Source organism: Ranitomeya variabilis, chromosome 5 (genome assembly GCF_051348905.1).
Source record: "Ranitomeya variabilis isolate aRanVar5 chromosome 5, aRanVar5.hap1, whole genome shotgun sequence".
In the NCBI taxonomy this organism is placed as follows: Eukaryota; Metazoa; Chordata; class Amphibia; order Anura; family Dendrobatidae; genus Ranitomeya; species Ranitomeya variabilis.
The window spans coordinates 251,672,833-251,696,088 of NC_135236.1; the positions used below are offsets into that span (position 1 = coordinate 251,672,833).

Consider the following 23,256-nt stretch of genomic DNA (forward strand, 5'->3'; position numbering starts at 1 on the left):
GAGTATTGAGACACGCTTTTACACAACCTTAAGAGAGAGAGTTTTCCCCAAGACAGCAGTGAGGCACACATGCCCGTCAGCCAGCATTCTCTCAGAACATGTCTTCAGCTCTGCTGGTAATGTCCTGACGGATAAGGGCATCCAGCTGTCGCCTGAAAGTGTAGACCACCTAACTTTCATCAAGATGAACAAGTCATGGATCTCCAAGGACTTTTGCACCCCAATTGCAGACTATACAGACTAGGCGATGTTGTCGTTGTTAGTGAGCTGCTTTGATCTCTCGTGATTGCAGTCTGTGATTTCGTTAGTTGGGCTTCTGTGTCCTTTGTTGCTGCTGCTGCAGATTCTAACACTAATTTGTGAAAATGTGAACAGTCCTGGTTGGGTCTTCATCTGCTGTGTTGGCTGTAGTGTCGCTCCCCATTATACTATTTCTACTCTGGTGAAATTGATGCCACTTTGGAGGTATCTGCCACTAATTGTTGGAAATGTGAACACTCCTGGTTGGGTCTACATCTGCTGGTTTGGCTGTAGTGGAAGACGTGTCGGTCCCTATTATACTATTTTTACTGTGGTGAAATTGATGCTGCTTAGGTAGTGTCAGGCCCTAATTTTTTTAAATTTGAAGACTCCTGATTGGGTCAACATCTGCTGGGTTGGCTGTAGTGGAAGAGTGTCGCTACCAAATATAATATTTCTACTCTAGTGAAATTGATGCCACTTTGTTGGTGTCTGCCACAAATTTTTGGAAATGTGTAGAGTCCTGATTGGGTCTCTCTATCTGCTGAGTTGGGTGTAGTGGAAGAGATGTTGCTTCCCATTATACTATTTCTACTCTGGTGAAATTGATACCACTTTGATGGTGTCTGCCATTAATTTTTGGAAATGTGGAGAGTCCTGATTGGGACTCTCCATCTGCTGGGTTGACTGTAGTGGAAGACCTGTCGTTCCCAATTATACTATTTCTAATCTGGTGACATTGATGCCACTTTGTTGGTGTCCACAACTAATTTTTGGAAATTTGAAGACTCCTGATTGGGTATCCATCTGCTGGGTTGGGTGTATTGGAAGACATGACGATCCCTATTATACTATTTCTACTCTAGTGAAATTGATGCCACTTTGTTGGTGTCTGCCACTAATTGTTGGAAATGCGTAGACTCCTGGTTGGGTTTCTTTCATGTGTGCTGCCTGTAGCAGTTGGCCTCCGAGACCGGCAGGCCTCCACTTTTTTTGAGCCTACTACCTGCGTTACTATCCTTACATTTTTCTGACAATAGTAGTGTATAAAACTATTTGTGCCACCTGAGTGTGACTGAGCATCAAAGCAGATTGAGCTGCTGCATGTGGTATCAGGGCACCCAGCACAGCAGGCCTACACTGATCCCTCACCCACCTAGTCTTAATTTAAAGTTCAATTGAAAGCTGTAAATGCTGTCTCAGACCCTGATACCTCATGCCTGGCTGATTGCTGAGGTGACATTCTAAAATTTGTACTGTGGGTGAATTGAGGCCACATTCCTGGGGGCTGACCCTAATTTGATGTGTTTTGGACGATTTTGGGAACCTTTGAAGGTGTTGTGCCTGCGTTTGTTTTTGCCTCCCATTAACTTCAATTGCGTTCAGCTATGTTTGGCGAATATTCAATGAATAAATCAGCGAATATTGCAAAATCAGCAATCGTAATCCAAACAGAACATTGAAATGTTCGCTCATCTCTCCTCTTTAACCTATTCTGCAGCCCGTGTATTACAGAGGCAACAGAAGGCAAATGGTGCCAAATTTTAAAGGAAACTCAATTGCAAGAATAATTTTTAGCCCCAAGTTCCTGCATTTACTTTACAAAAAAAATAAAAAAGTTATGCGGTTTCCGGGCCAAAATTGTTATAACAGTGAAAGATATGTTTGTGCCTTATTAATTAATTAGTGCCTTCTTTAATTTAACTTTACTTGGTTTAGTAATATTTTTGCTCCTCTTCATTATGAGCATTGTTTTCATTGTCCAGATGTTTTGGAGGTAATTCATCATTTGCAACTTTTTGAAACCTTACAACATTTTTGCAGAATTGCATTCCAATAGTCTAGCAGTGCTACAAAATATGTCTAATTTTTTTTTTGCTCAAAAGTCGAAAATCCATGTGAATCATTTTGACGAATTTGGTTAATAAAAAAAAAAACTGCAATGAACATCACAAAACAAATAAAAAAAGGAGTCACTTAAAAAAATGTTGCAAATGATGAATTGGGCCTCCTATACTACTCATGACTGTTATTTAAATGGCTAGAGCCGCTTACATAAGTACAATGCAACCTACACTTTGAAATTTTCAAATGTAATTATTTATTTCTGTTACTATTTTTATAGTTATTCATTTTTTTCTAGGTAAGGTTTCACAACTAGCCACTGTATGTTTCATTTCTGTTGCCGATTAATCATATACCAAGCGTTCGGGATCAGCAGGTTTTTTTTTCCTTGTTTTTTTTTTTTTAGGGATGGCTCGAGTCAAGCACTGGGCACTTGTGTGAAACATTTCAGGAACACAATTCGTCCTTTCAAAATAAAGATAACCTATTATAAAAGAACTCTGCGAGTAAGTGTCCCAAACATTTATATGTACTGGGGCTTGTCTGTATACGTGTATGGGTAAATCCAGATTCATGATTAGTGATGAGCGCAAGGGCTCCTTACGCGAGTTTGCCTAGGGTGCTCCTGTATACACATAGTATAGCGGGTGCTTGAGTGACATGCTCGAGTCCCCGCGCCCGCATGTTTAGCTTTTGTTAGAGAGCCACAATACATGCGGGAATTGCTTGGCATACACAGGCAATCCCCGCATGTATTGTGGCTGTCTAACAGCCAATGACACATTTGGGCGCGGGGACTCGAACATGTCACTCAAGCACCCGCTATACTCTGTGTATACAGGAGCACCCAAGGCAAACTCGAGTAAGGAGTACTTGCGCTCATCATTATTCATGATGATACCAGATGTATAGTTGCTAAAATGTTGAAATTCCCTTTGTGTGTGTATGTACCATTATTCCACTAAAACTGTGTAATAAGTAGAGTGTGCAGAACTGCAGAAATGGTGCTTTGTAATATCAAAATCCCCACAACAGCTTTGTCCTCAACATCTTAAGGCAGTCAGTAATCACTAACAGATCTTTTTATTTTTTATTTATTTTTTTTAAATGGTTAAATGTTAATTTTTAACACTCGAGCTGCTCATGTGCTGAATACTGGTTAGCCAGCCATTTGCAAATTTAGCTGTTTGGTGGTGGTTCTCATTTTAACAGATGAAAATAAACAATTGAGATGTGAAAATGTATGTTGTTGCATAGCAATTCTTTACACATAATAATAATAGTTCTATTTATATTGCGCCAACATATTCCACAGCACTTTAAAATAAAGCGGGGAAAGGTACATACAGTAAAGAAATCACAAAGTTACACATAGTTCATCATTTACAGGAGTAGTGCGGGCCCTGCTCGCAACCTTACAATCTATAAGATAGATTTTCTTCTAAGGCCATGTTCACATGTTCAGTATTTGACATCAGTATTTGTAAGCCAAAACCAGGAGTGGAACAATCAGAGGAAAAGTATAATAGAAACACGTCACCCCTTCTTCATTTATCACCCACTCCTGGTTTTGGATTACAAATACTGATGGAAAATACTGACCAAAATACTGATAGTTAGGGTTGAGCGAAACAGATCGGCACTTTTCAAAAGTCGCCGACTTTTAGCAAAGTCGGGTTTCGTGAAACCCGACCCGATCCCACTCTGGGATCGGGTCGGCGGTACACGATCTGTAATCCAAAGTCGGGTTTCGTTATATATATATATATATATATATATATATATATATATATATATATATATATATATATAATATTTACTTCAGCGCGATAATGTTGAAAAGCCGGTAATTCAATTGCCGGCTTTTCATTTCTCCTGCCTAAACCCGACATGATATCAGACATGGTTTACATACAGTAAACCATCTCGTATCCCCCTTTTTTTTGCATATTCCACACTACTAATGTTAGTAGTGTGTATGTGCAAAATTTCGGCTTTATAGCTATTAAATTTAAGGGTTAAATTGCGGAAAAATTTGGCGTGGGCTCCCGCGCAATTTTCTCCTCCAGAGCGGTAAAGCCAGTGACTGAGGGCAGATATTAATAGCCAGGAGAGGGTCCATGGTTATTGGCCCCGCCGTGGCTAAAAACATCTGCCCCCAGCCACCCCAGAAAAGGCACATCTGGAAGATGCGCCTATTCTGGCACTTGGCCACTCTCTTCCCACTCCCGTGTAGTGGTGGGATATGGGGTAATGAAGGGTTAATGTCACCTTGCTATTGTAAGGTGACATTAAGCCAGATTAATAATGGAGAGGCGTCAATTATGACACCTATCCATTATTAATCCAATTGTTTGAAAGGGTTAAAAAACATACACACATGATTAAAAAGTATTTTAATGAAATAAACACACCGGTTGTTTTAATATTTTATTGCTCTCTCAATCCATTTGAAGACCCTCGCTTGGAAAAATAATAAACCCACAATATACATACCCTCTGATGAACTGTCACGTCCCACGAGGTAATCCATCTGAAGGGGTTAAAATATTTTACAGGCAGGAGCCCTGCTAATGCAGCTGTGCTCGTGCCTGTAAGCCCCGGCGAATGAAGGAAATGTAGGTCAATGACATATAGTTACCTTTAGTCGCGGTGATGCGCCCCCTGGTGGATGTCCTCATATGACCTGGAGCGTGGGAAAAAGTTCCCATTAGTAGTCGTGAATATGCAAAAAAAAGGGGGATATGAGATGGTTTACTGTATGTAAACCATGTCTCATATCATGTCGGGTTTAGGCAGGAGAAATGAAAAGCCGGCAATTGAATTACCGGCTTTTCAACATTATCGCGCTGAAGCAAATATTAAAAAAGTATGCTTCCCCATTGAAATGCATTGGGTTTCGTGTTTAGGCCGATCCCCGACCCCGACTTTTCAATAAGATCGGCCGATTTCACTCGACCCGACTTTTGAGAAAGTCGGGTTTTGTGAAACCCGACTCAATCTCAAAAAATGTAAAGTCGCTCAACCCTACTGATAGTGTTAACGTGATCTTAGACAGACAATACCTAATTTTTACTTTCTTATATATACAGATTAAAGGTTTATTAACCTTTTGGACTGGCCGATAGCACTGTATTTGTTCAGTAATAAAATTAATCATCAAAAATACAAATTGAATAATAATTGTGCACACGGTGTATGTGGCCTTGGGGCGCAGTTTGCACAGGTTCTCCAACCTCTAAACCTAAGCCGTTAGGTCTGTGTGTACTGAACAGAAATAGTTGCCAGAAATGTTATGGCTGCTCAGTTTAGTAGCTTTTATCATGTGTCTGACACTATATTACACCTGAGTCATAGATCTTGACGCTTTCTAAGAAACAGATGTTGCTAGTGTGATTTATTCTGTTACATAACAGAGCAATAAAGATGTGCTGGTTGTTTGCTAAACATAAACCATGCTGCTTGGCTGGGGAGCTCTTATTCTTGATGGGATTATTACAGTTAACATTACTGCCATATCCTGCCACCTAGTGGTCAATGAGTTAAACTGTTATGTTTGGCTATAGAGAAAGACAATGGTAATTATCTATATTGCACCTTATGGCTGTGACCATATTGTAGCAAACTTGTAACATGTCAGTAGAGCTGAAATTTTGCAATCATACAACCACTGCTCATGTTCTGTGCACTAGTCATAGACGTGTACTACTTACCTTGGTAATTGAACTACTAGTTACCAAATGGACTCTGCACATACAGGTGTTTCTCACAAAATTAGAATATCATCAAAAAATGAATTTATTTCAGTTCTTCAATCCAAAAAATGAAACTCATATATGGAGTCATTACAAACAGAGTGATCTATTTCATGTGTTTATTTCTGTTAATGTTGATGATTATGGCTTACAGCCAATGAAAACCCAAAAGTCATTATCTCAGTAAATTAGAATACTTTATAACACCAGCTTGAAAAATGATTTCAAAATCTGAAATTTTGGCTTACTGAAATGTAAGTAAATGCACTCAATACTTGGTCAGGGCTCCTTTTGCATCAATTACTGCATCAATGCGGTGTGGCATGGAGGCGATCAGCCTGTGGCACTGCTGAGGTGTTATGGAAGGGCGGTTGCTTTGATAGCAGCCTTCAGCTCGTCTGCATTGTTGAGCCTGGTGTCTCTCATCTTCCTCTTGAGAATACCCCATATATTATCTATGGGGTTAAGGACAGGCGAGATCAAGCACAGTGATACTGTTGTTTTTAAACCAGGTATTGGTACTTTTGGCAGTGTGGACAGGTACTAAGAAGCTTTGTGGAGATGGAAATTTCATTCTCCAGCAGTAGTCGGCAGAGAGAATCATGAAGTGCTCTAAAATTTCCTGGTACCCGGCTGCGCTGACTTTGGTCTTGATAAAACACAGTGGACATACACCAGCAGATGACATGGCTCCTCAAACCATCACTGATTGTGGAAACTTCACACTAGACCTAAAGCAGCTTGGATTGTGGCCTCTCCACTCTTCCTCCAGACTCTGGGACCTTGATTTCCAAATGAAATGCAAAATGTACTTTCATCTGAAAACAACACTTTGGATCACTGAGCAACAAACAGTCCAGTTCTTTTTCTCCTTGGCCCAGGTAAGACGCTTCTGGTGTTGTCTATTGGTCATAAGTGGCTTGGCACAAGGAATGCGACACTTGTAGCCCATGTCCTAGATACATTTGTGTGTGGTGGTTCTTGAAGCAATGACTCCAGCAGCAGTCCACTCCTTGTGAATCTCCCCCAAATTTTTGAATGGCCTTTTCTTAACAATCCTTTCAAGGCTGCGGTTATCCCGGTTGCTTGTGCACCTTTTTCTATCACACTTTTTCCTTCCACTGAAATTTCCATTAATATGCTTGGATACCAGGGCCGCCATCAGGGCATTATTGTCGTTACTGGCGTTTGGGACCCGATGAGCAGAGGGGGGCCCCCTATGTTCTGCTCACCGGGCCCCAGAGCATGATCCTGCCACTTCAGTAACTGATTGTGCATCCTCAGATACACGATCAGTTAAAATCTGTTGCCGTACAGGAAATTTCTCCCGCACGGCAACTGTTAACAGCCGCCAGTCAATCACAGACCGGCAGCTGACGTCAGAGCAAACTTCGCCGGCGTATGATGTCACAGTCATACGCCGGAACGACGCTGCGCGCCTCAGCTGAATTGTAGCGGAGGACACTTCTGGACCTCAGCCAGGTAAGGAGAATTTTTTTTTTCTTTTTGTAGTCGTGGTATGGGGTTGCATTATACTGGTATGGGGTGCATTTTTCTATGAGGTGCATTATATTATATATGACAAGGGGGTGGATTATACTATATATGACAAGGGGGTGCATTATACTATGGGGGTGCATTATGCTATATATGACAAGGGGGTGCATTATACTATGCAGCTGCATTATACTATGGGGGTGGATTATACTGCTATGGCACTGCATTATACCACTATGAGGCTGCATTATACCATTATGGGGGTGCATTATACTATATATGACTAGGGGTGCATTATACTGTGGGGTGCATTACACTATATATGACAAGGGGGTGCATTATAATATGGGACTGCATTATACTATGGGGGTGCATTATACTGCTATGGGACTGCATTATACTACTATGGGGGTGCATTATACCACAATGGGGCTGCAATGTACCACTATGGGGCTGTATTATACCACTATGGGGGTGCATTATACTATATATGACTATGGGGGTGCATTATACTACCATAGGGGTGCATTATACTACCATAGGAGTGCATTATACCACCATGGGAGTGTATTATACAACCATGGGGGTGCATTATACCACTATGGAGATGCATTATACCACTATGGGGGTGCATTATACCGCTATGGGGGTGCATTATACCACTATGGGTGTGCATTATACCACTATGGGGGTGCATTATACCACTATGGGGGTGCATTATGCTACTATGGGGTTGCATTATAATACTATGGTGGTGCATTATATTACTATTTAAGTGCATTATACCACTATGGCTGTGCATTATACTACTATGGGGGTGCATTATACTGGTATGGGAGTGCATTATACTATAAATGACTGGGTGTCTATTATACTGCTATGTAGATGCATTATACTGTTATGGCGGTGCATTATACTATATAGGACTTTGGGGTATATTATGCTACTATGAAGGTGCATTATACTGCTATATATGACTATGGGGTACATTAGACTATTATGGATGGCTATGGGGGCAATATGGAGAGACATGGGTGAAGTATGGAGAGGCATGAGGCAGAATGGGGGGACACGTGGGGTCCAGAATTTGGGATATTATTACTGTAGGGGCTAATTAAAGGATATTATTTTTGAGGATACTGTCTTCAGTGTGGGAAAGGAGAGGTCCAGTTACTGTGCAGGGCGACACAGTAGCTGTTTTCTTCATCTGGCATAGTGTAGAGGTTGGAGAAAAATTGGGGATTGTGCTCTAGATAACTGTGTTATTTTCTGCAGAGACGAGCCCTGGCTGAAAGAAGTGATGGAGTTGTGCACTGTATGAAGATGAAAAGCGAAGATGAAGGACTTCATCTAGAGATGTCACCGGTGAGTCAGTGTGTTACCTGTACATTGACACTAAACAATGTGTACTATACACAAAGCTCCTGTGTATAATGGTGCTTATGGTAAAATTAGTATTTTTTTTTATTAATGATCAGTATTGTAGTATTCGGTCACTATGTGGTTGTAATATGTGGTCCGGTCATGGTGTGGCCGTATTTGTCCCTTGTATGTGGTATTATTCGGTCCCTATGTGGTGGTAATATGTGGTTTGGTCATGGTGTGGTGGTATTTGTCTCTTGTATGTCGTATTATAGGTCACTACGTGATGGTTTTATGTGGCTCGGCCATGGTGTGGCAGTATTTGTGCCTTTTATGTGGTATTCAGTCACTGTGCGAAAAACCCACTTCTTCAAACCAGAATACATGTTAATCCATAATACCTCAATCCCAGTGGTAGAGAAAGTTAGGAAGTTATAGTAACAACGGACACTCACATATACGAAATTGCAACCAAAGAATAAAGAGAGTACAAAAGTCCAACAGATAAAAATACAAAAATATTTTAATTAATTTACATAAAAATAAATACCGTAACAATACATTTAGAGACAAAGTAAAAAGTGACCAAAACAGGTGTATCACACAAGGTCAACCTGCATAATAAAGGGGTAACAGACTGTAGTGACAGATAAAAAAGAGGAAGATAATGTGGGAAAAAGGGGAGAACAATTTTAAAGTGACAGTGCAAATCACTCCCACAAATCTCAACCCACTTGCGGACACTAGTTAATTAATCAGTAATTCCTCATATAAATAGAAAATTCAGAACAAGTTAAAGTCACATCAGCAGCCTGTTCTTACCCATGTTATCCCTATTGGTGACCAAGTGTGCGCAGCTCCAACACGCATTTTGTGTGATCATCTTCCGGGTGGTAATATGTGGTCTGGTCATGGTGTGACAGTATTTGTCCTTTGTATGTAGTGTTATTGTTCATTTTAGAAATTGATGTGACACATTCGCTTAAAAAAACATTAATAAAAATATACCTAAAAAGAGTATTGGATATTTGAACAAATATTTATTAGGTTAGAGTAGAATTGGGCCTGGCCAAAAGAGTCTACCTAGTCGTGGTGGCGGCTTAAAAATAAAAAATCTTTTAGCCAAAACAAAAGCTGATGGATATTTATGTGATCTGATGTTAGATAGGAACTGATAATGTGTGATTGGTGAGGATATGGTGCAGAAGTGTTTTTCTATGATTGGGCGGTGAGGCTCTGGAAGGTTGGAGGCAGAGCTGGGGTGGAGCCTGGGTGGAGTCTCAAGGGGGCCCGAAAATGTTGCCTTTATGGGGCCCTGAAATTCCTGGTGGCAGGTTTGCTGGATACAGCACCCTGTTGACAGCCAGATTCTTTAGCAATGACTTTTTGTGGCTTACCCTCCTCGTGAAGTGTGTCACTGACTGCCTTCTGGACATCTGTCAAGGCAGCAGTCTTCCCCATGATTGTGGAGCATACTAAAACAGACTAAGGGACCTTTTTGAATGCTTAGGAAGCCTATACAGGTGTGTTTTGTTCAACAATTTAGATTGTGAGCCCCATCGGGGAGATGATAATGTGTGCAAAAACTGTAAAGCGCTGCGGAATATGTTGGTGCTATATAAATAAAGAGATTATTATTAATTATTCTAATTTACAGAGATAATGACTTTTGGGATTTCATTGGCTGTAAGCCATAATCATCAACATTAACAGAAATAAACACTTGAAATAGATAACTCTATTTGTAATGACTGTATAATGAGTTTCACTTTTTGTATTGAAGAACTGAAATAAATTAACTTTTTGATGATATTCTAACTTTATGAGAAGCATCTGTATCTCATTGCTTACTGATAATTATCTGATTTTTCTTTGTTCAGATCTTCGTACAGACTGGCTTTTCTCCCAGGAACACTCTGTATGAGCAGTGTGCACAGGTGCCCAATATGGTAATCCCATCCACTGGATATTTTGGCATCTCGGCAGCTACATCGGCACTCGCAGGTGATACTGCCATATTTCATGTTTAAAATTTTTATTAGAATTAAATAATTTCTTTGAAAATATAACATGCCAACATTTATTAGCCACTTTCCTTGTCTTCAAAGATTGCTAGTTATAATTTTAGTATTTGTACTGTACTATTATCAGGGTGTAAAGTGAGAAACCCTATGCAGGAGCTGTACATAGAGAACAAATAATTATTTTGAGTCATATTGCTGGCACGTTAATACGTATTAAGGTAATCAGTATTAATATATTTTGAGTGCAGAAATCATCACTACATTATTGGTTTATGCTCATCATTGGTGAATTGAATTTACTTGCATTTTATTCTAACGGCCACTGTAAAATCATCTTTGAAGTGTCATAAGATTCCCAGTAGTATGAATGTATTTTCTATATACTGCTGAACATAATATCTGCCTGTTTCTTTCAGTATCTTGATACTTGTGGCACTAGGTGGCGCTGTTACTCTTAAGACTAATGTACCGTATGTTTAGCACACAGAATAGGATAATTAGACTGGTAATTATGGATGTATTATTAAGTTACTAATTCCTTATGTAGCACTTTGGGGTTAATCTTTCTCTTTCTTCCTCTCAGATAACCATGATGTTTTCTCGTTTATGGTGTACAGTCTAAGCACAAGCTGGGAAGAGGTAACATAACATTTTTCCTTATATTACTTATCTATTATTTAATCCTATTTCCCTTCTCTGAATTTAAAGAGTATCCAATTTTTTTTATTTTAACAGTACCCCTGGAAATAAGAAACTTTGTAATATATCTTTATCAGAGAACTGTCACTGTGCAATCCGCATGGATAATGTCAAAGTGGCATTCAGATAATTGTAAAGTGACAAATCTTACCACCTAACTAAAGCCATCCCAGCATCTGGACCTCCTATCCGCTGCTGTGGCTGTGTTATTGGACACTGAAAGAGAATATAGTATTCCAAAGTTATTTATCAGAGGCGAATGCACCTACCTAAGACGTCACAAAGTAAAATTGTAATATGGATAGGCTTTGTTTTGGAAATGTTCTGGTTCATCAGAATTTATGATTAATAGGACCAATTTCATGAACTGAAGTATCGTGTGCCAACATGACAGCTGCAGCACACTACACTATTAATGTAATGTGGCAGCCGTCATCTTGGCAGCTGTTACATCTATATGTAGTCTCTGTGTAAACTACTGCATGTTTTGCATTAAAGTCACCAGCAGCTCAGATCCCAAAGGACGAGAGGGAAAGGTATGAGAAAGAATATGAGGAATTTCAGAAGGAACTGGAAAAGAACATGGAAGACTTCCAGAAGAAACATCCTGTAGAAGGTTTGAGTTTGAGCATTCTCCATTGATATGTCATATTCTCTCAGGATCAGTGGTGATCCAGCAGCTGGAGTCTTCATCACATTACAGTCCGCACTGGCCATTTATTTGGGGCAGGGTAGAAGTAGCCATGATGGAATATTTCCATAACTAAATGTGTTACCCTATTGCAAAGGTGGAGATCCGATCCCGGAGACCTCCAGCAATGCCAAAAGCAGTACTCTGAAAGGTCCCATCTGAGTAGCTGACGGATCATTTCAGAGCCCAGTTTTGGGGATTTATGGGGGGTCTCAGCAGTCAGATGCCCAACTTTTTTATAGATGATAACTTTCAGTGATGGGAATAACCCTTTAAGACTCCTTCTACCCTGCCCCAAATAAACAGACTGTGCAGACTGCAACATGATGAAGCTACCAAATACTATACAACCAGGGGTTGCAGTCACATCCAGGCCCTGGAAACTAGGGGTGCTCAATTAGTCCTTTTAGCCCATATGAGAAGACCAATATTATTAAAGACCCCTGCTAATAAGGGTCCATGTTTGAGATTTTGCATTGGGGCCCATGAGCTTTAAGTTTCACCATTGAATACAACATTAGGTTTTTATTTCCACATTAGAAACCTGAAGGTATGCACTCCGGTACAGATCTGAAGATATACATGTATAATGTTGCTATATTATGAGCATGATTTTAGGAGCTGCTTAGCCAGGAAGTTTGGCCTGCAGAATTCTATTCAACCTGACGATATCTCTCCATGAGAGGCACTAGAATACGTTTTTTTGCTGGTTACTTCTGTGCCGCCTTTATCCATAACCTCACATCTTCTTGTTATTCATCATGGTCAGAAGAGGATGAGTTTGAATCAGAGAGTCAGCGGGAACTAGAGATGATACTTTTTGGACAGACTCGGTTGCTGGAAGAGACAAGAGTACTGAAAACAAGACTAAACATGACGTTAGAGGCACAGATCAGACACCAAGCGATATTGACCAATTCCAAAGCCAATGAGACCACCACTGTAAGCATGGAACATGTGAGTATGAGGCAGCACTCGGGTCTACTACCTAAAGGGAACCTGCCATGGAGAAAATAGTGTCTGATCTCCATGCAGGATGTTATAGAGCAGGAGGAGCTGATCGCATTGATAGACATTTTTGTGGGAAACATAAAACTTACACTTTATTCTTTGAAATCTCTGGTGTTTGTATGCAGCCAGTGGGGGCCCTACTCAGTGATTGACAAAGAGTAGACAGTGAAGAAACTACACACCTAAAGGCACTTGGAGATGCTTCAGGACTTATTGACAGTATTTCATATCGGGGTGAATCCCACCCCACACACTGGATCCCCATGACATATATGCAGTGGACAAAGCCCATCCTTCTGATAAACCAATGGATATGAAATACTGCCAATAAATCCAATTTGAAGCATCTCTATGTGCCTTTAGGTGTGCAGCTCCTTCACACTGTCTACTACTGGTCTATAGGCAGGGGCTGGCTGGCACTTTTCAGCCTGGGGGGCAATCACAAGGCAGTGGCCCTTCAGTTGCGGTGGACCTCTTTTTCCCTGCTTACCTCTGGCCATTGCATTAAAGCAGCAGACATAACAGGCTTTAAAAACATGCTGGTACAGAGATATGGGAACAGAACTGAGCTTGCTGCATAGATATGGGAGCAGAACCGAGCTTACTACAGAGATATGGGAGCAGAACCGAGCCTACTGCAGAGATATGGGAGCAGAACCGAGCTTACTCCAGAGATATGGGAGCAGAACCGAGCTTACTCCAGAGATATGGGAGCATAACCGAGCTTACTCCAGAGATATGGGAGCAGAACCGAGCTTACTCCAGAGATATGGGAGCATAACCGAGCTTACTACAGAGATATGGGAGCAGAACCGAGCTTACTACAGAGATATGGGAGCAGAACCGAGCTTACTACAGAGATATGGGAGCAGAACCGAGCTTACTACAGAGATATGGGAGCAGAACCGAGCTTACTTCAGAGATATGGGAGCAGAACCGAGCATACTACAGAGATATGGGAGCAGAACCGAGCTTACTATAGAGATATGGGAGCAAAACCGAGCTTACTATAGAGACATGGGAGCAGAACCGAGCTAACTACAGAGCAGTGGCGTAACTACTAAAGTTATGGGCCCCGCTGCGAACTTTCAAATGGGGTCCCCCCATGCCAAAATATATAGATGAATTAGAAATGGCGACACACACAAACGTAATCTGCATTAGTAATACATGCGCCATTACATAATTAGTTGTAGGCTGGGTTCACAAGAGTGAAGTTTACATTCTGAATACACACCACAACCTCCAGCCCTAGCGGAGGGTATCCCTCCTGTAAACCCAGCCTGATGGGGACAACCCCTTATAAATGGAAGAGTGCTCCTCTAAACCATGCAATCACTGCCAATCCTCCAACCGTAAGTGGTGAATTTCCAGAGCTGGGAAATGGGAGCTCAATATTAGAACACGTCAACTTTAGTTCCCGTCCCGCCTCAAGGAAGTATGGCAGACAGGTGTGATAAGACTATTAGAAAAACTACTGCCACACACGGCAGTACATACTGGCAGAAGTGTGAGGGCATTAGTGCCTGTTTATGGACATGTTAGTGCCTCTTAGCTTCTGGCAATGTTTTACCTCAGTTCACATTTGGGCCATACCATTGTAAAACAGGTAGAAACATTTAGCCACTGACCCTACTATTCATAAGGAACTGCTGTCTACCCCTTAGTTGCCCACTGTATATAGTCAGGGTGGGAATGTGGGCAACAGAACAACACAGGGCGATGACACTGCTACCTGAACACTTCAGCTGCCCTACAATGTGCAGGGAGTAAAACCAGTACAAAGTATGGCAGCCTCCCTTCAGAGCTGTCCAGGGTCGTACTGGGACAAAAAAGGAGCAATGCCACACAAACCCGACCAGCCCACAGACTATAACACTCCCCCCACACCCGATAAGTGGATTTTCCTATACTGTGTTGTGCCCTTCAACGCTCCTCTTAACCCCTTTACCCCCAAGGGTGGTTTGCACGTTAATGACAGGGCCAATTTTTACAATTCTGACCACTGTCCCTTTATGAGGTTATAACTCTGGAACGCTTCAACGGATCTTGGCGATTCTGACCCTGTTTTCTCGTGACATATTGTACTTCATGACTTCATGATAGTGGTAAAATTTCTTCGATATAACTTGCGTTTATATGTGAAAAAAACGGAAATTTGGCGAAAATTTTGAAAATTTCGCAATTTTCCAACTTTGAATTTTTATGCCCTTAAATCTCAGAGATATGTCACACAAAATACTTAATAGGTAACATTTCCCACATGTCTACTTTACATCAGCACAATTTAGGAACCACATTTTTTTTTTTGTTAGGGAGTTATAAGGGTTAAAAGTTGACCAGCAATTTCTCATTTTTACAACACCATTTTTTTTTTTAGGGACCACATCTCATTTGAAGTCATTTTGAGGGGTCTATGATAGAAAATACCCAAGTGTGACACCATTCTAAAAACTGCACCCCTCAAGGTGCTCAAAACCACATTCAAGAAATTTATTAACCCTTCAGGTGTTTCACAGGAATTTTTGGAATGTTTAAATAAAAACTAACATTTAAATTTTTTTTACACAAGATTTATTTCAGCTCCAATTTGTTTTATTTAACCAAGGGTAACAGGAGAAAATGGACCCCAAAAGTTGTTGTACAATTTGTGCTGAGTACGCTGATACCCCATCTGTGGGGGTAAACCACTGTTTGGGCGCACCGCAGAGCTCAGAAGGGAAGGAGCGCCATTTGACTTTTCAGTGCAAAATTGACTGGAATTAAGATGGGACGCCATGTTGCATTTGGAGAGCCCCTGATGTGCCTAAACATTGAAACCCCACACAAGTGACACCATTTTGGAAAGTAGACCCCTTAAGGAACTTATCTCGATGTGTGGTGAGCACTTTAACCCAACAAGTGCTTCACAGAAGTTTATAATGCAGAGCCGTAAAAATAAAAAATCATATTTTTTTACAAAAATTATCTTTTCGCCCCAATTTTTTATTTTCCCAAGGGTAAGATAAGAAATTAGACCAAAAAAGTTGTTGTGCAATTTGTCCTGAGTACACCGATACCCCATATGTGGGGGTAAACGACTGTTTGGGCGCATGGCAGAGCTCAGAAGGGAAGGAGCGCCATTTCACTTTTCAATGCAAAATTGACTGGAATTAAGATGGGATGCCATGTCGCGTTTGGAGAGCCCCTGATGTGCCTAAACATTAAACCCCCCCACAAGTGACACCATTTTGGAAAGTAGACCCCCTAAGGAACTTATCTAGATGTGTTTTGAGAGATTTGATCCCCCAAGTGTTTCACTACAGTTTATAACGCAGAGCCGTGAAAATAAAAATTCTTTTTTTTTTTCACAAAAATGATTTTTTAGCCCCCAGTTTTGTATTTTCACAAGGGTAACAGGATAAATTGGACCCCAAAAGTTGTTGTCCAATTTGTCCTGAGTACGCTGATACCCCATATGTGGGGGGGAACCACTGTTTGGGCGCATGGCAGAGCTCGGGAGGGAAGGAGCGCCATTTGGAATGCAGACTTAGATGGATTGGTTTGCAGGCGTCATGTTGCATTTGCAGATCCCCTGATGTACCCAAACAGTAGAAACCCCCCACAAGTGACCCCATATTGGAAACTAGACCTCCCAAGGAACTAATCTAGATGTGTTGGGAGAACTTTGAACCCCCAAGTGTTTTACTACAGTTTACAACGCAGAGCCGTGAAAATAAAAAATCCTTTTTTTCCCACAAAAATGATTTTTAGCCCCCCAAATTTATATTTTTTCAAGGGTAACAAGAGAACTTGGACCCCAAAAGTTGTTGTCCAATTTGTCCCGAGTACGCTGATGCCCCATATGTTGGGGTAAACCCCTGTTTGGGCGCACGGGAAAGCTCGGAAGGGAAGGAGCACTGTTTTACTTTTTCAATGCAGAATTGGCTGGAATTGAGATCGGATGCCATGTCGCGTTTGGAGAGCCCCTGATGTGCCTAAACAGTGGAAACTCCCCAATTCTAACTGAAACCCTAATCCAAACACACCCCTAACCCTAATCCCAACGGTAACCCTAACCACACCCCTAACCCTGACACACCCCTAACTCTAAACCCAACCCTAATCCCAACCGTAAATGTAATCCAAACCCTAACCCTAACTTTAGCTCCAACCCTAGCCCTAACCCTAGCCCTAACCCTAACCCTAACCCTAGCCCTAACCCTAGCCCTAACCCTAACCCTAACCCTAGCCCTAACCCTAACCCTAACCCTAGCCCTAACGGGAAAATGGAAATAAATACATTTTTTTAATTTTATTATTTTTCCCTAACTAAGGGGGTGATGAAGGGGGGTTTGATTTTCTTTTATAGCATTTTTTATAGCGGATTTTTATGATTGGCAGCTGTCACACACTAAAAGACGCTTTTTATAGCAAAAAAAGTTTTTGCGTCTCCACATTTTGAGACCTATAATTTTTCCATATTTTGGTCCACAGAGTCATGTGAGGTCTTGTTTTTTGCGGGACGAGTTGACGTTTTTATTGGTAACATTTTCAGACACGTGACAGTTTTTGATCACTTTTTATTCCGATTTTTGTGAGGCAGAATGACAAAAAAACAGCTATTCATGAATTTCTTTTGGGGGAGGCGTTTATACCGTTCCACGTTTGGTAAAATGGATAAAGCAGTTTTATTCTTCGGGTCAGTACGATTACAGCGATACCTCATTTATATCATTTTTTTATGCTTTGGCGCTTTTATACGATAAAAACTATTTTATAGAATAAATTATTATTTATTCAGTCGCCATGACAGCACAACGAGAGAGGGGATCCGCCCGTCAGGGACAGGAAACCTACTGTTACAACCGCCACTCTCCTGCGGCGCGGTTCTCACCTCTCCAGCGTTGCGCCTGTTACAACCGCCACTCTCCTGCGTTCTCATTCCACCTCTGCTGCGTCCCGGTTTGCACGCTCCTCTGCCTTCCCGGCACTTCCGGTCTCCAGGTCCTCGGCTGGTGTCCTGTCTCAATGCAGGCGCTCTAGCTTCCCTCCTGGACGCAGGTACAGCCTCTCGGCCACCGCCCCCTGAGGTCATGGGGTCTCTCTCATCCTATCCTGTTCTTGCTCCTGCTACAAAAGGCTGCTTCACCTGTTCCTCTGTGCCTGATTGTCATTAGCTTTTGCTTGTGCGTCTGGCCCCTTCCGCTACTGTGCTGTGTACCTACTCCGTTTGGTTCCTCGTCTAGTCTCACCATTGCCCTCCTTTCCCTTCCAGTACCCGCTCCTTCCTTCCCTTGTTTTTGTTCCTTTGTTTCTTTCCATCAGTCTCCCTGCTCCGGTTTCCAGCCTTTCAAACACCTTCAGCCTTGTTCTCCTCCAGCCTCTCCCGTCTTCCTTCCTGGAGCCGTCCCTCTTGGTACTCCACCGTGGGTAAGAGACCTCTGGGCTTGCTCCTAAACGATCCCTGTATAGGGGTTGGTTTCCTATCTAGGTCCGCTCGCCCAGGGGTAGTTCCCCCACGGTCCAGAGGGTCCACTCTTGTTTCGTTCCTGCTCGTAATAGTACAATCAGGCCATGGACCCCGCAGGTACCGCTTTTTCGGCCCAGAAGGAACTGGCCCATTTACGTGACAACCAGCAGCGTATCATGGCTTTTATGAAAACTATGGAGTCACGCTTATCCGCTCTGCAAGCTGCTGATCCCGTAAATGCCGCTCAGCTTACTAGCCTCCAACAGGAGCTCTCGCAGCAGCGAGATACTCAGTCCCGCATGCTTAGCTACATGGCGTCGATTGATGACCGCCTCTTTAATTTACAGTCCGCTCCCACTGCCTCTGCTCAGAATGACTCCAGTCCTTCGGGCACCCCTCATCCCCCTCCTCGTCTGGGAAAACCTCCTAGGTACGGTGGCGACCCTAAGCTCTGCAGAGGGTTCTTGAACCAATGCCGCCTCCATTTTGAGCTTCTGCCCCAGCAGTACCCATCCGATCGAGCCAAAGTGGCATTTATTGTATCTCATTTGGAAGGAGAGGCCCTAGCTTGGATTAATCCTTTGTGGGAACGTGATGATCCCGTTGTTTCCCACTTAGAGAATTTTCTCGAGACCTTTCACAAGGTCTTTGACGAACCCGGACGTTTGGCCTCTACCACGGAGTCCCTCTTTAATTTACGCCAGGGACCCTTATCCGTCGGACAATATGCCATACGTTTTCGTACTTTGGCTTCAGAGCTTGGGTGGAACAATGAGGCTCTAGTGGGTGCCTTCTGGCGGGGTTTGTCCAGCCGAATTAAAGATGAGCTTGCCGGGCGTGACACTCCGACCACTCTAGAGGATCTTATCTCCCTCGCCACTCGGATTGATCTCCGCTTCCAAGAGCGGTCTCGTGAGTCCGCAAGAGAGAAGAGACCTAATTCCTCTGCTTCCACCTTTCGCCAGCCTAGTAGTCCTCGTGCTCCCGTTTCTCCCTCTTCTACCCCTCCTGCTTCTGAACCCATGCAAGTAGATCGAGTAAAGATGGCAGAGCAGCGCCGTAAGGAGAGACGTACCCAGGGTCTCTGTTTTTACTGTGGTAGTGCCGCTCATTTGCTTCGCAGTTGTCCTGATAGGCCGGAAAACTCCTCCGCCTAGGGCAGGTAAGAGAGGCCTCCCTAGGTGATCCTGTTTCCTCTCTACCTTTGACTCTTTCAGTTTTACTTGTTTCCAACCAGGATCGGTTCTCCGAGGTCGCGTATGTGGATTCGGGCGCGGCAGGCAATTTTATCAGTCTTGAGGCGGTTCGGAGGCTTCGCATCCCAGTAATCTCGTTGGACTTCCCTCGCCTGGTTGCATCGGTGGACGGAAGACCGCTACAGGAGACTATTTCGTTAGTCACTGAAGAAGTCGAGCTACAGATCGGCGCTCTTCATCAAGAGAAAATTGCCTTTTATGTTTTACCAAGTCTTTCCCACGCCTTTTTGCTTGGTCTTCCGTGGCTCAGACTTCATGAGCCCACTCTCAATTGGCGGTCCGGAGATGTTCTACGATGGGGTCCTTCTTGCCATGATCGTTGTCTTCGGTCGGTGCGTCCTGTGCTCCTTACTCAATCCACTAGTGTTCCGGTTGTTTACCTTCACCCTATTGGTCGTATGCTGATGTCTTCGACAAGAAAGAAGCAGAGAGTCTCCCGCCACATCGCTCCTACGACTGTCCGATTGATCTCCTCCCTGGCTGCTCTCCTCCAAGAGGAAGAATTTACCCTCTCTCTGCTGTAGAAACTAAGTCCATGTCCGAGTATATTCAAGAAAATCTTACAAAAGGATTTATCCGAAAGTCTTCCTCCCCTGCAGGAGCAGGTTTTTTCTTTGTAAAGAAAAAAGATGGTTCTCTACGACCTTGTATAGACTATCGTGGGCTAAACAACATCACAGTCAAGAATAGGTATCCTCTGCCTCTGATACCCGAGCTCTTTGACCGCCTTCGAGGAGCCCGCATCTTTACTAAACTTGACTTGCGTGGAGCTTACAATTTAGTCCGAATCCGCTCCGGCGACGAGTGGAAAACCGCCTTTAACACTCGGGATGGACACTACGAGTACTTGGTCATGCCTTTCGGCCTGTGTAACGCTCCCGCGGTTTTTCAGGAATTCGTTAACGATATCTTCCGAGACCTCCTCTACATATGTGTAGTGGTTTATTTGGATGACATTCTTGTATTTTCTCCAGACCTTCCATCTCATCGAAGGAGTGTGCGCAAAGTTCTGCAACGTCTGCGAGATAACCGCCTGTATGCTAAGTACGAGAAATGCGTCTTCGAGCAAACTTCCTTGCCTTTTCTTGGATACATCGTTTCGGATTCTGGTCTCAAGATGGATCCCGAGAAGGTGAATGCCATTCTCAACTGGCCACAACCCTGCGGAGTAAAAGCCATCCAACGCTTTATTGGTTTCGCTAACTACTACCGGCAATTCATTCCGCATTTCTCTTCAATCATCAGACCTCTTTCTGCTCTCACTCGAAAAAACTCCAGCTCCAAGAAGTGGTCATCAGAAGCTGAAAAGTCTTTTCTGTTGCTTAAAAAATCTTTTTCTTCCGCTCCAGTTTTGCATCACCCGGAGGTAAACAAGCCCTTCGTCCTGGAAGTAGACGCCTCTTCTTCAGGTGCTGGAGCTGTGCTCTCTCAGAGGACTTCCGAAGGTCAAATGGTTCCCTGCGGTTTCTTCTCTAAGGTCTTTTCGACTTCAGAACGGAACTATACTATAGGAGATCGAGAGTTGTTAGCCATCAAGTTGGCCTTGGAGGAATGGAGATATCTTCTTGAAGGATCTGTACATCCGTTCGTAATCTATTCCGATCATAAGAACCTTGCTTATCTGCAAACTGCGCAAAGATTAAACCCCCGACAAGCCAGATGGTCCCTGTTTTTCGCCCGTTTCGAGTTTGAGCTGCGCTTCCGGCCTGGCTGTAAGAACATTAGAGCGGAGGTCTTTTCAGCCACCTGATACTGAGGAGGAACCTTCATACATCATAGATCCTTCTAAGGTCTTAACTGTTGCTCCTGTACAGTTGATTCACCCCCCACCGGGAAAAACCTTAGTCTCGGAAGCAGACACAAGAAGAGTGTTAACTTGGGGTCATTCTTCTAAACTGGCGGGGCATGCTGGTTCCAAAAAGACTTTTCTCCTTATCTCTCGGTACTACTGGTGGCCTACTCTGCGTCAAGACGTCAAAGAATTTGTCGCTTCTTGTCCCTCGTGTGCCAGAAACAAGGTGCCAAGACAACTACCATTTGGAAATCTGCTTCCTCTTCCTGTGCCATCAGCACCTTGGCTACACATTGCCATGGATTTCATTACCGACTTACCCACCTCTTCCGGATGTACAGTCATACTTGTTGTGGTGGACAGATTTTCGAAGATGGCTCACTTTATTCCGCTGCCCGGTTTACCCTCTGCTCCTGACTTGGCGGACATTTTCATCCTGAACATCTTTAAACTACATGGTCTACCACTACACATTGTGTCTGACAGAGGTGTACAATTTACTTCCCGTTTCTGGAGAGCTATGTGCAAACTTCTAGGAGTGACTCTGGACTTTTCTTCCGCGTATCACCCTCAGACTAACGGTCAAGTTGAACGGACCAATCAGACTCTAGCCGCCTATTTACGACATTTCACTAATGCTCATCATAACGACTGGGTAAACCTTCTTCCTTGGGCTGAGTTTGCCTACAATAACCATTCCAGCGAAGCCTCTGCGAGAACTCCCTTCTTCATTGTATTCGGACAACATGCTGGTGTGCCTCTACCAGTTTCCTCTACCTCCGGTGTTCCGGCAGCCGATTCTCTGGTCTGCGAGTTTTCCACTATCTGGAATGAAGTCAAGGAAACGCTCGACAAAGCATCTTTAAGAATGAAAAGGCAAGCAGACAAAAGGCGTTTAGATCCACCTTCTTTTCTACCAGGTGACAAGGTCTGGCTCTCCTCAAGGTACATCAGACTCAAGATTCCGTCCTACAAACTTGGGCCACGTTTTATAGGTCCTTTCGAGATTCTGCGTCGAGTCAACGAAGTCGCTTACAAGCTGAAATTGCCTGCCTCGCTCCGTATACCCAATACTTTTCATGTCTCTCTTCTCAAACCCACTGTCTTTAACCGCTTTCATCCCTCATCTCGCACGTCCCCTCTACCAGTTAGCTCTGACAACGTCTTTGAGGTAAAGGATATTTTGGCTGTTAAAAATGTTCGGGGTAAAGAGTTTTTTCTGGTGGATTGGAAGGGGTTTGGTCCAGAGGAGAGGTCCTGGGAGCCCTTGGAGAACATTGATGCCCCCCGTATTCTTAATAAATTCCTTGCTACTCTTCGTAAAGGGGGGCGTAAGAAGGGGGGTACTGTTACAACCGCCACTCTCCTGCGGCGCGGTTCTCACCTCTCCAGCGTTGCGCCTGTTACAACCGCCACTCTCCTGCGTTCTCATTCCACCTCTGCTGCGTCCCGGTTTGCACGCTCCTCTGCCTTCCCGGCACTTCCGGTCTCCAGGTCCTCGGCTGGTGTCCTGTCTCAATGCAGGCGCTCTAGCTTCCCTCCTGGACGCAGGTACAGCCTCTCGGCCACCGCCCCCTGAGGTCATGGGGTCTCTCTCATCCTATCCTGTTCTTGCTCCTGCTACAAAAGGCT

General features: G+C 43.2%; 1 protein-coding gene across 2 annotated transcripts in view; it reads left to right on the plus strand.

The window, feature by feature from the left end:
• Positions 1–23,256, plus strand: part of LOC143775659 (protein ERGIC-53-like) — a 146,061-nt gene that overhangs the window by 19,059 nt on the left and 103,746 nt on the right. The window contains exons 1-6 of one of the 2 annotated variants that reach the window (XM_077264049.1): positions 7,227–7,322; positions 8,613–8,702; positions 10,580–10,703; positions 11,307–11,362; positions 11,921–12,038; positions 12,883–13,070. In XM_077264049.1, coding sequence (XP_077120164.1) covers positions 8,655–8,702; positions 10,580–10,703; positions 11,307–11,362; positions 11,921–12,038; positions 12,883–13,070 — 534 coding nt within the window. In that variant the 5' untranslated portion in view covers positions 7,227–7,322; positions 8,613–8,654. Of the gene's footprint in view, positions 1–2,491; positions 2,592–7,226; positions 7,323–8,612; positions 8,703–10,579; positions 10,704–11,306; positions 11,363–11,920; positions 12,039–12,882; positions 13,071–23,256 lie in introns of those variants that run through there. The other variant, XM_077264048.1, reaches the window with a different exon arrangement.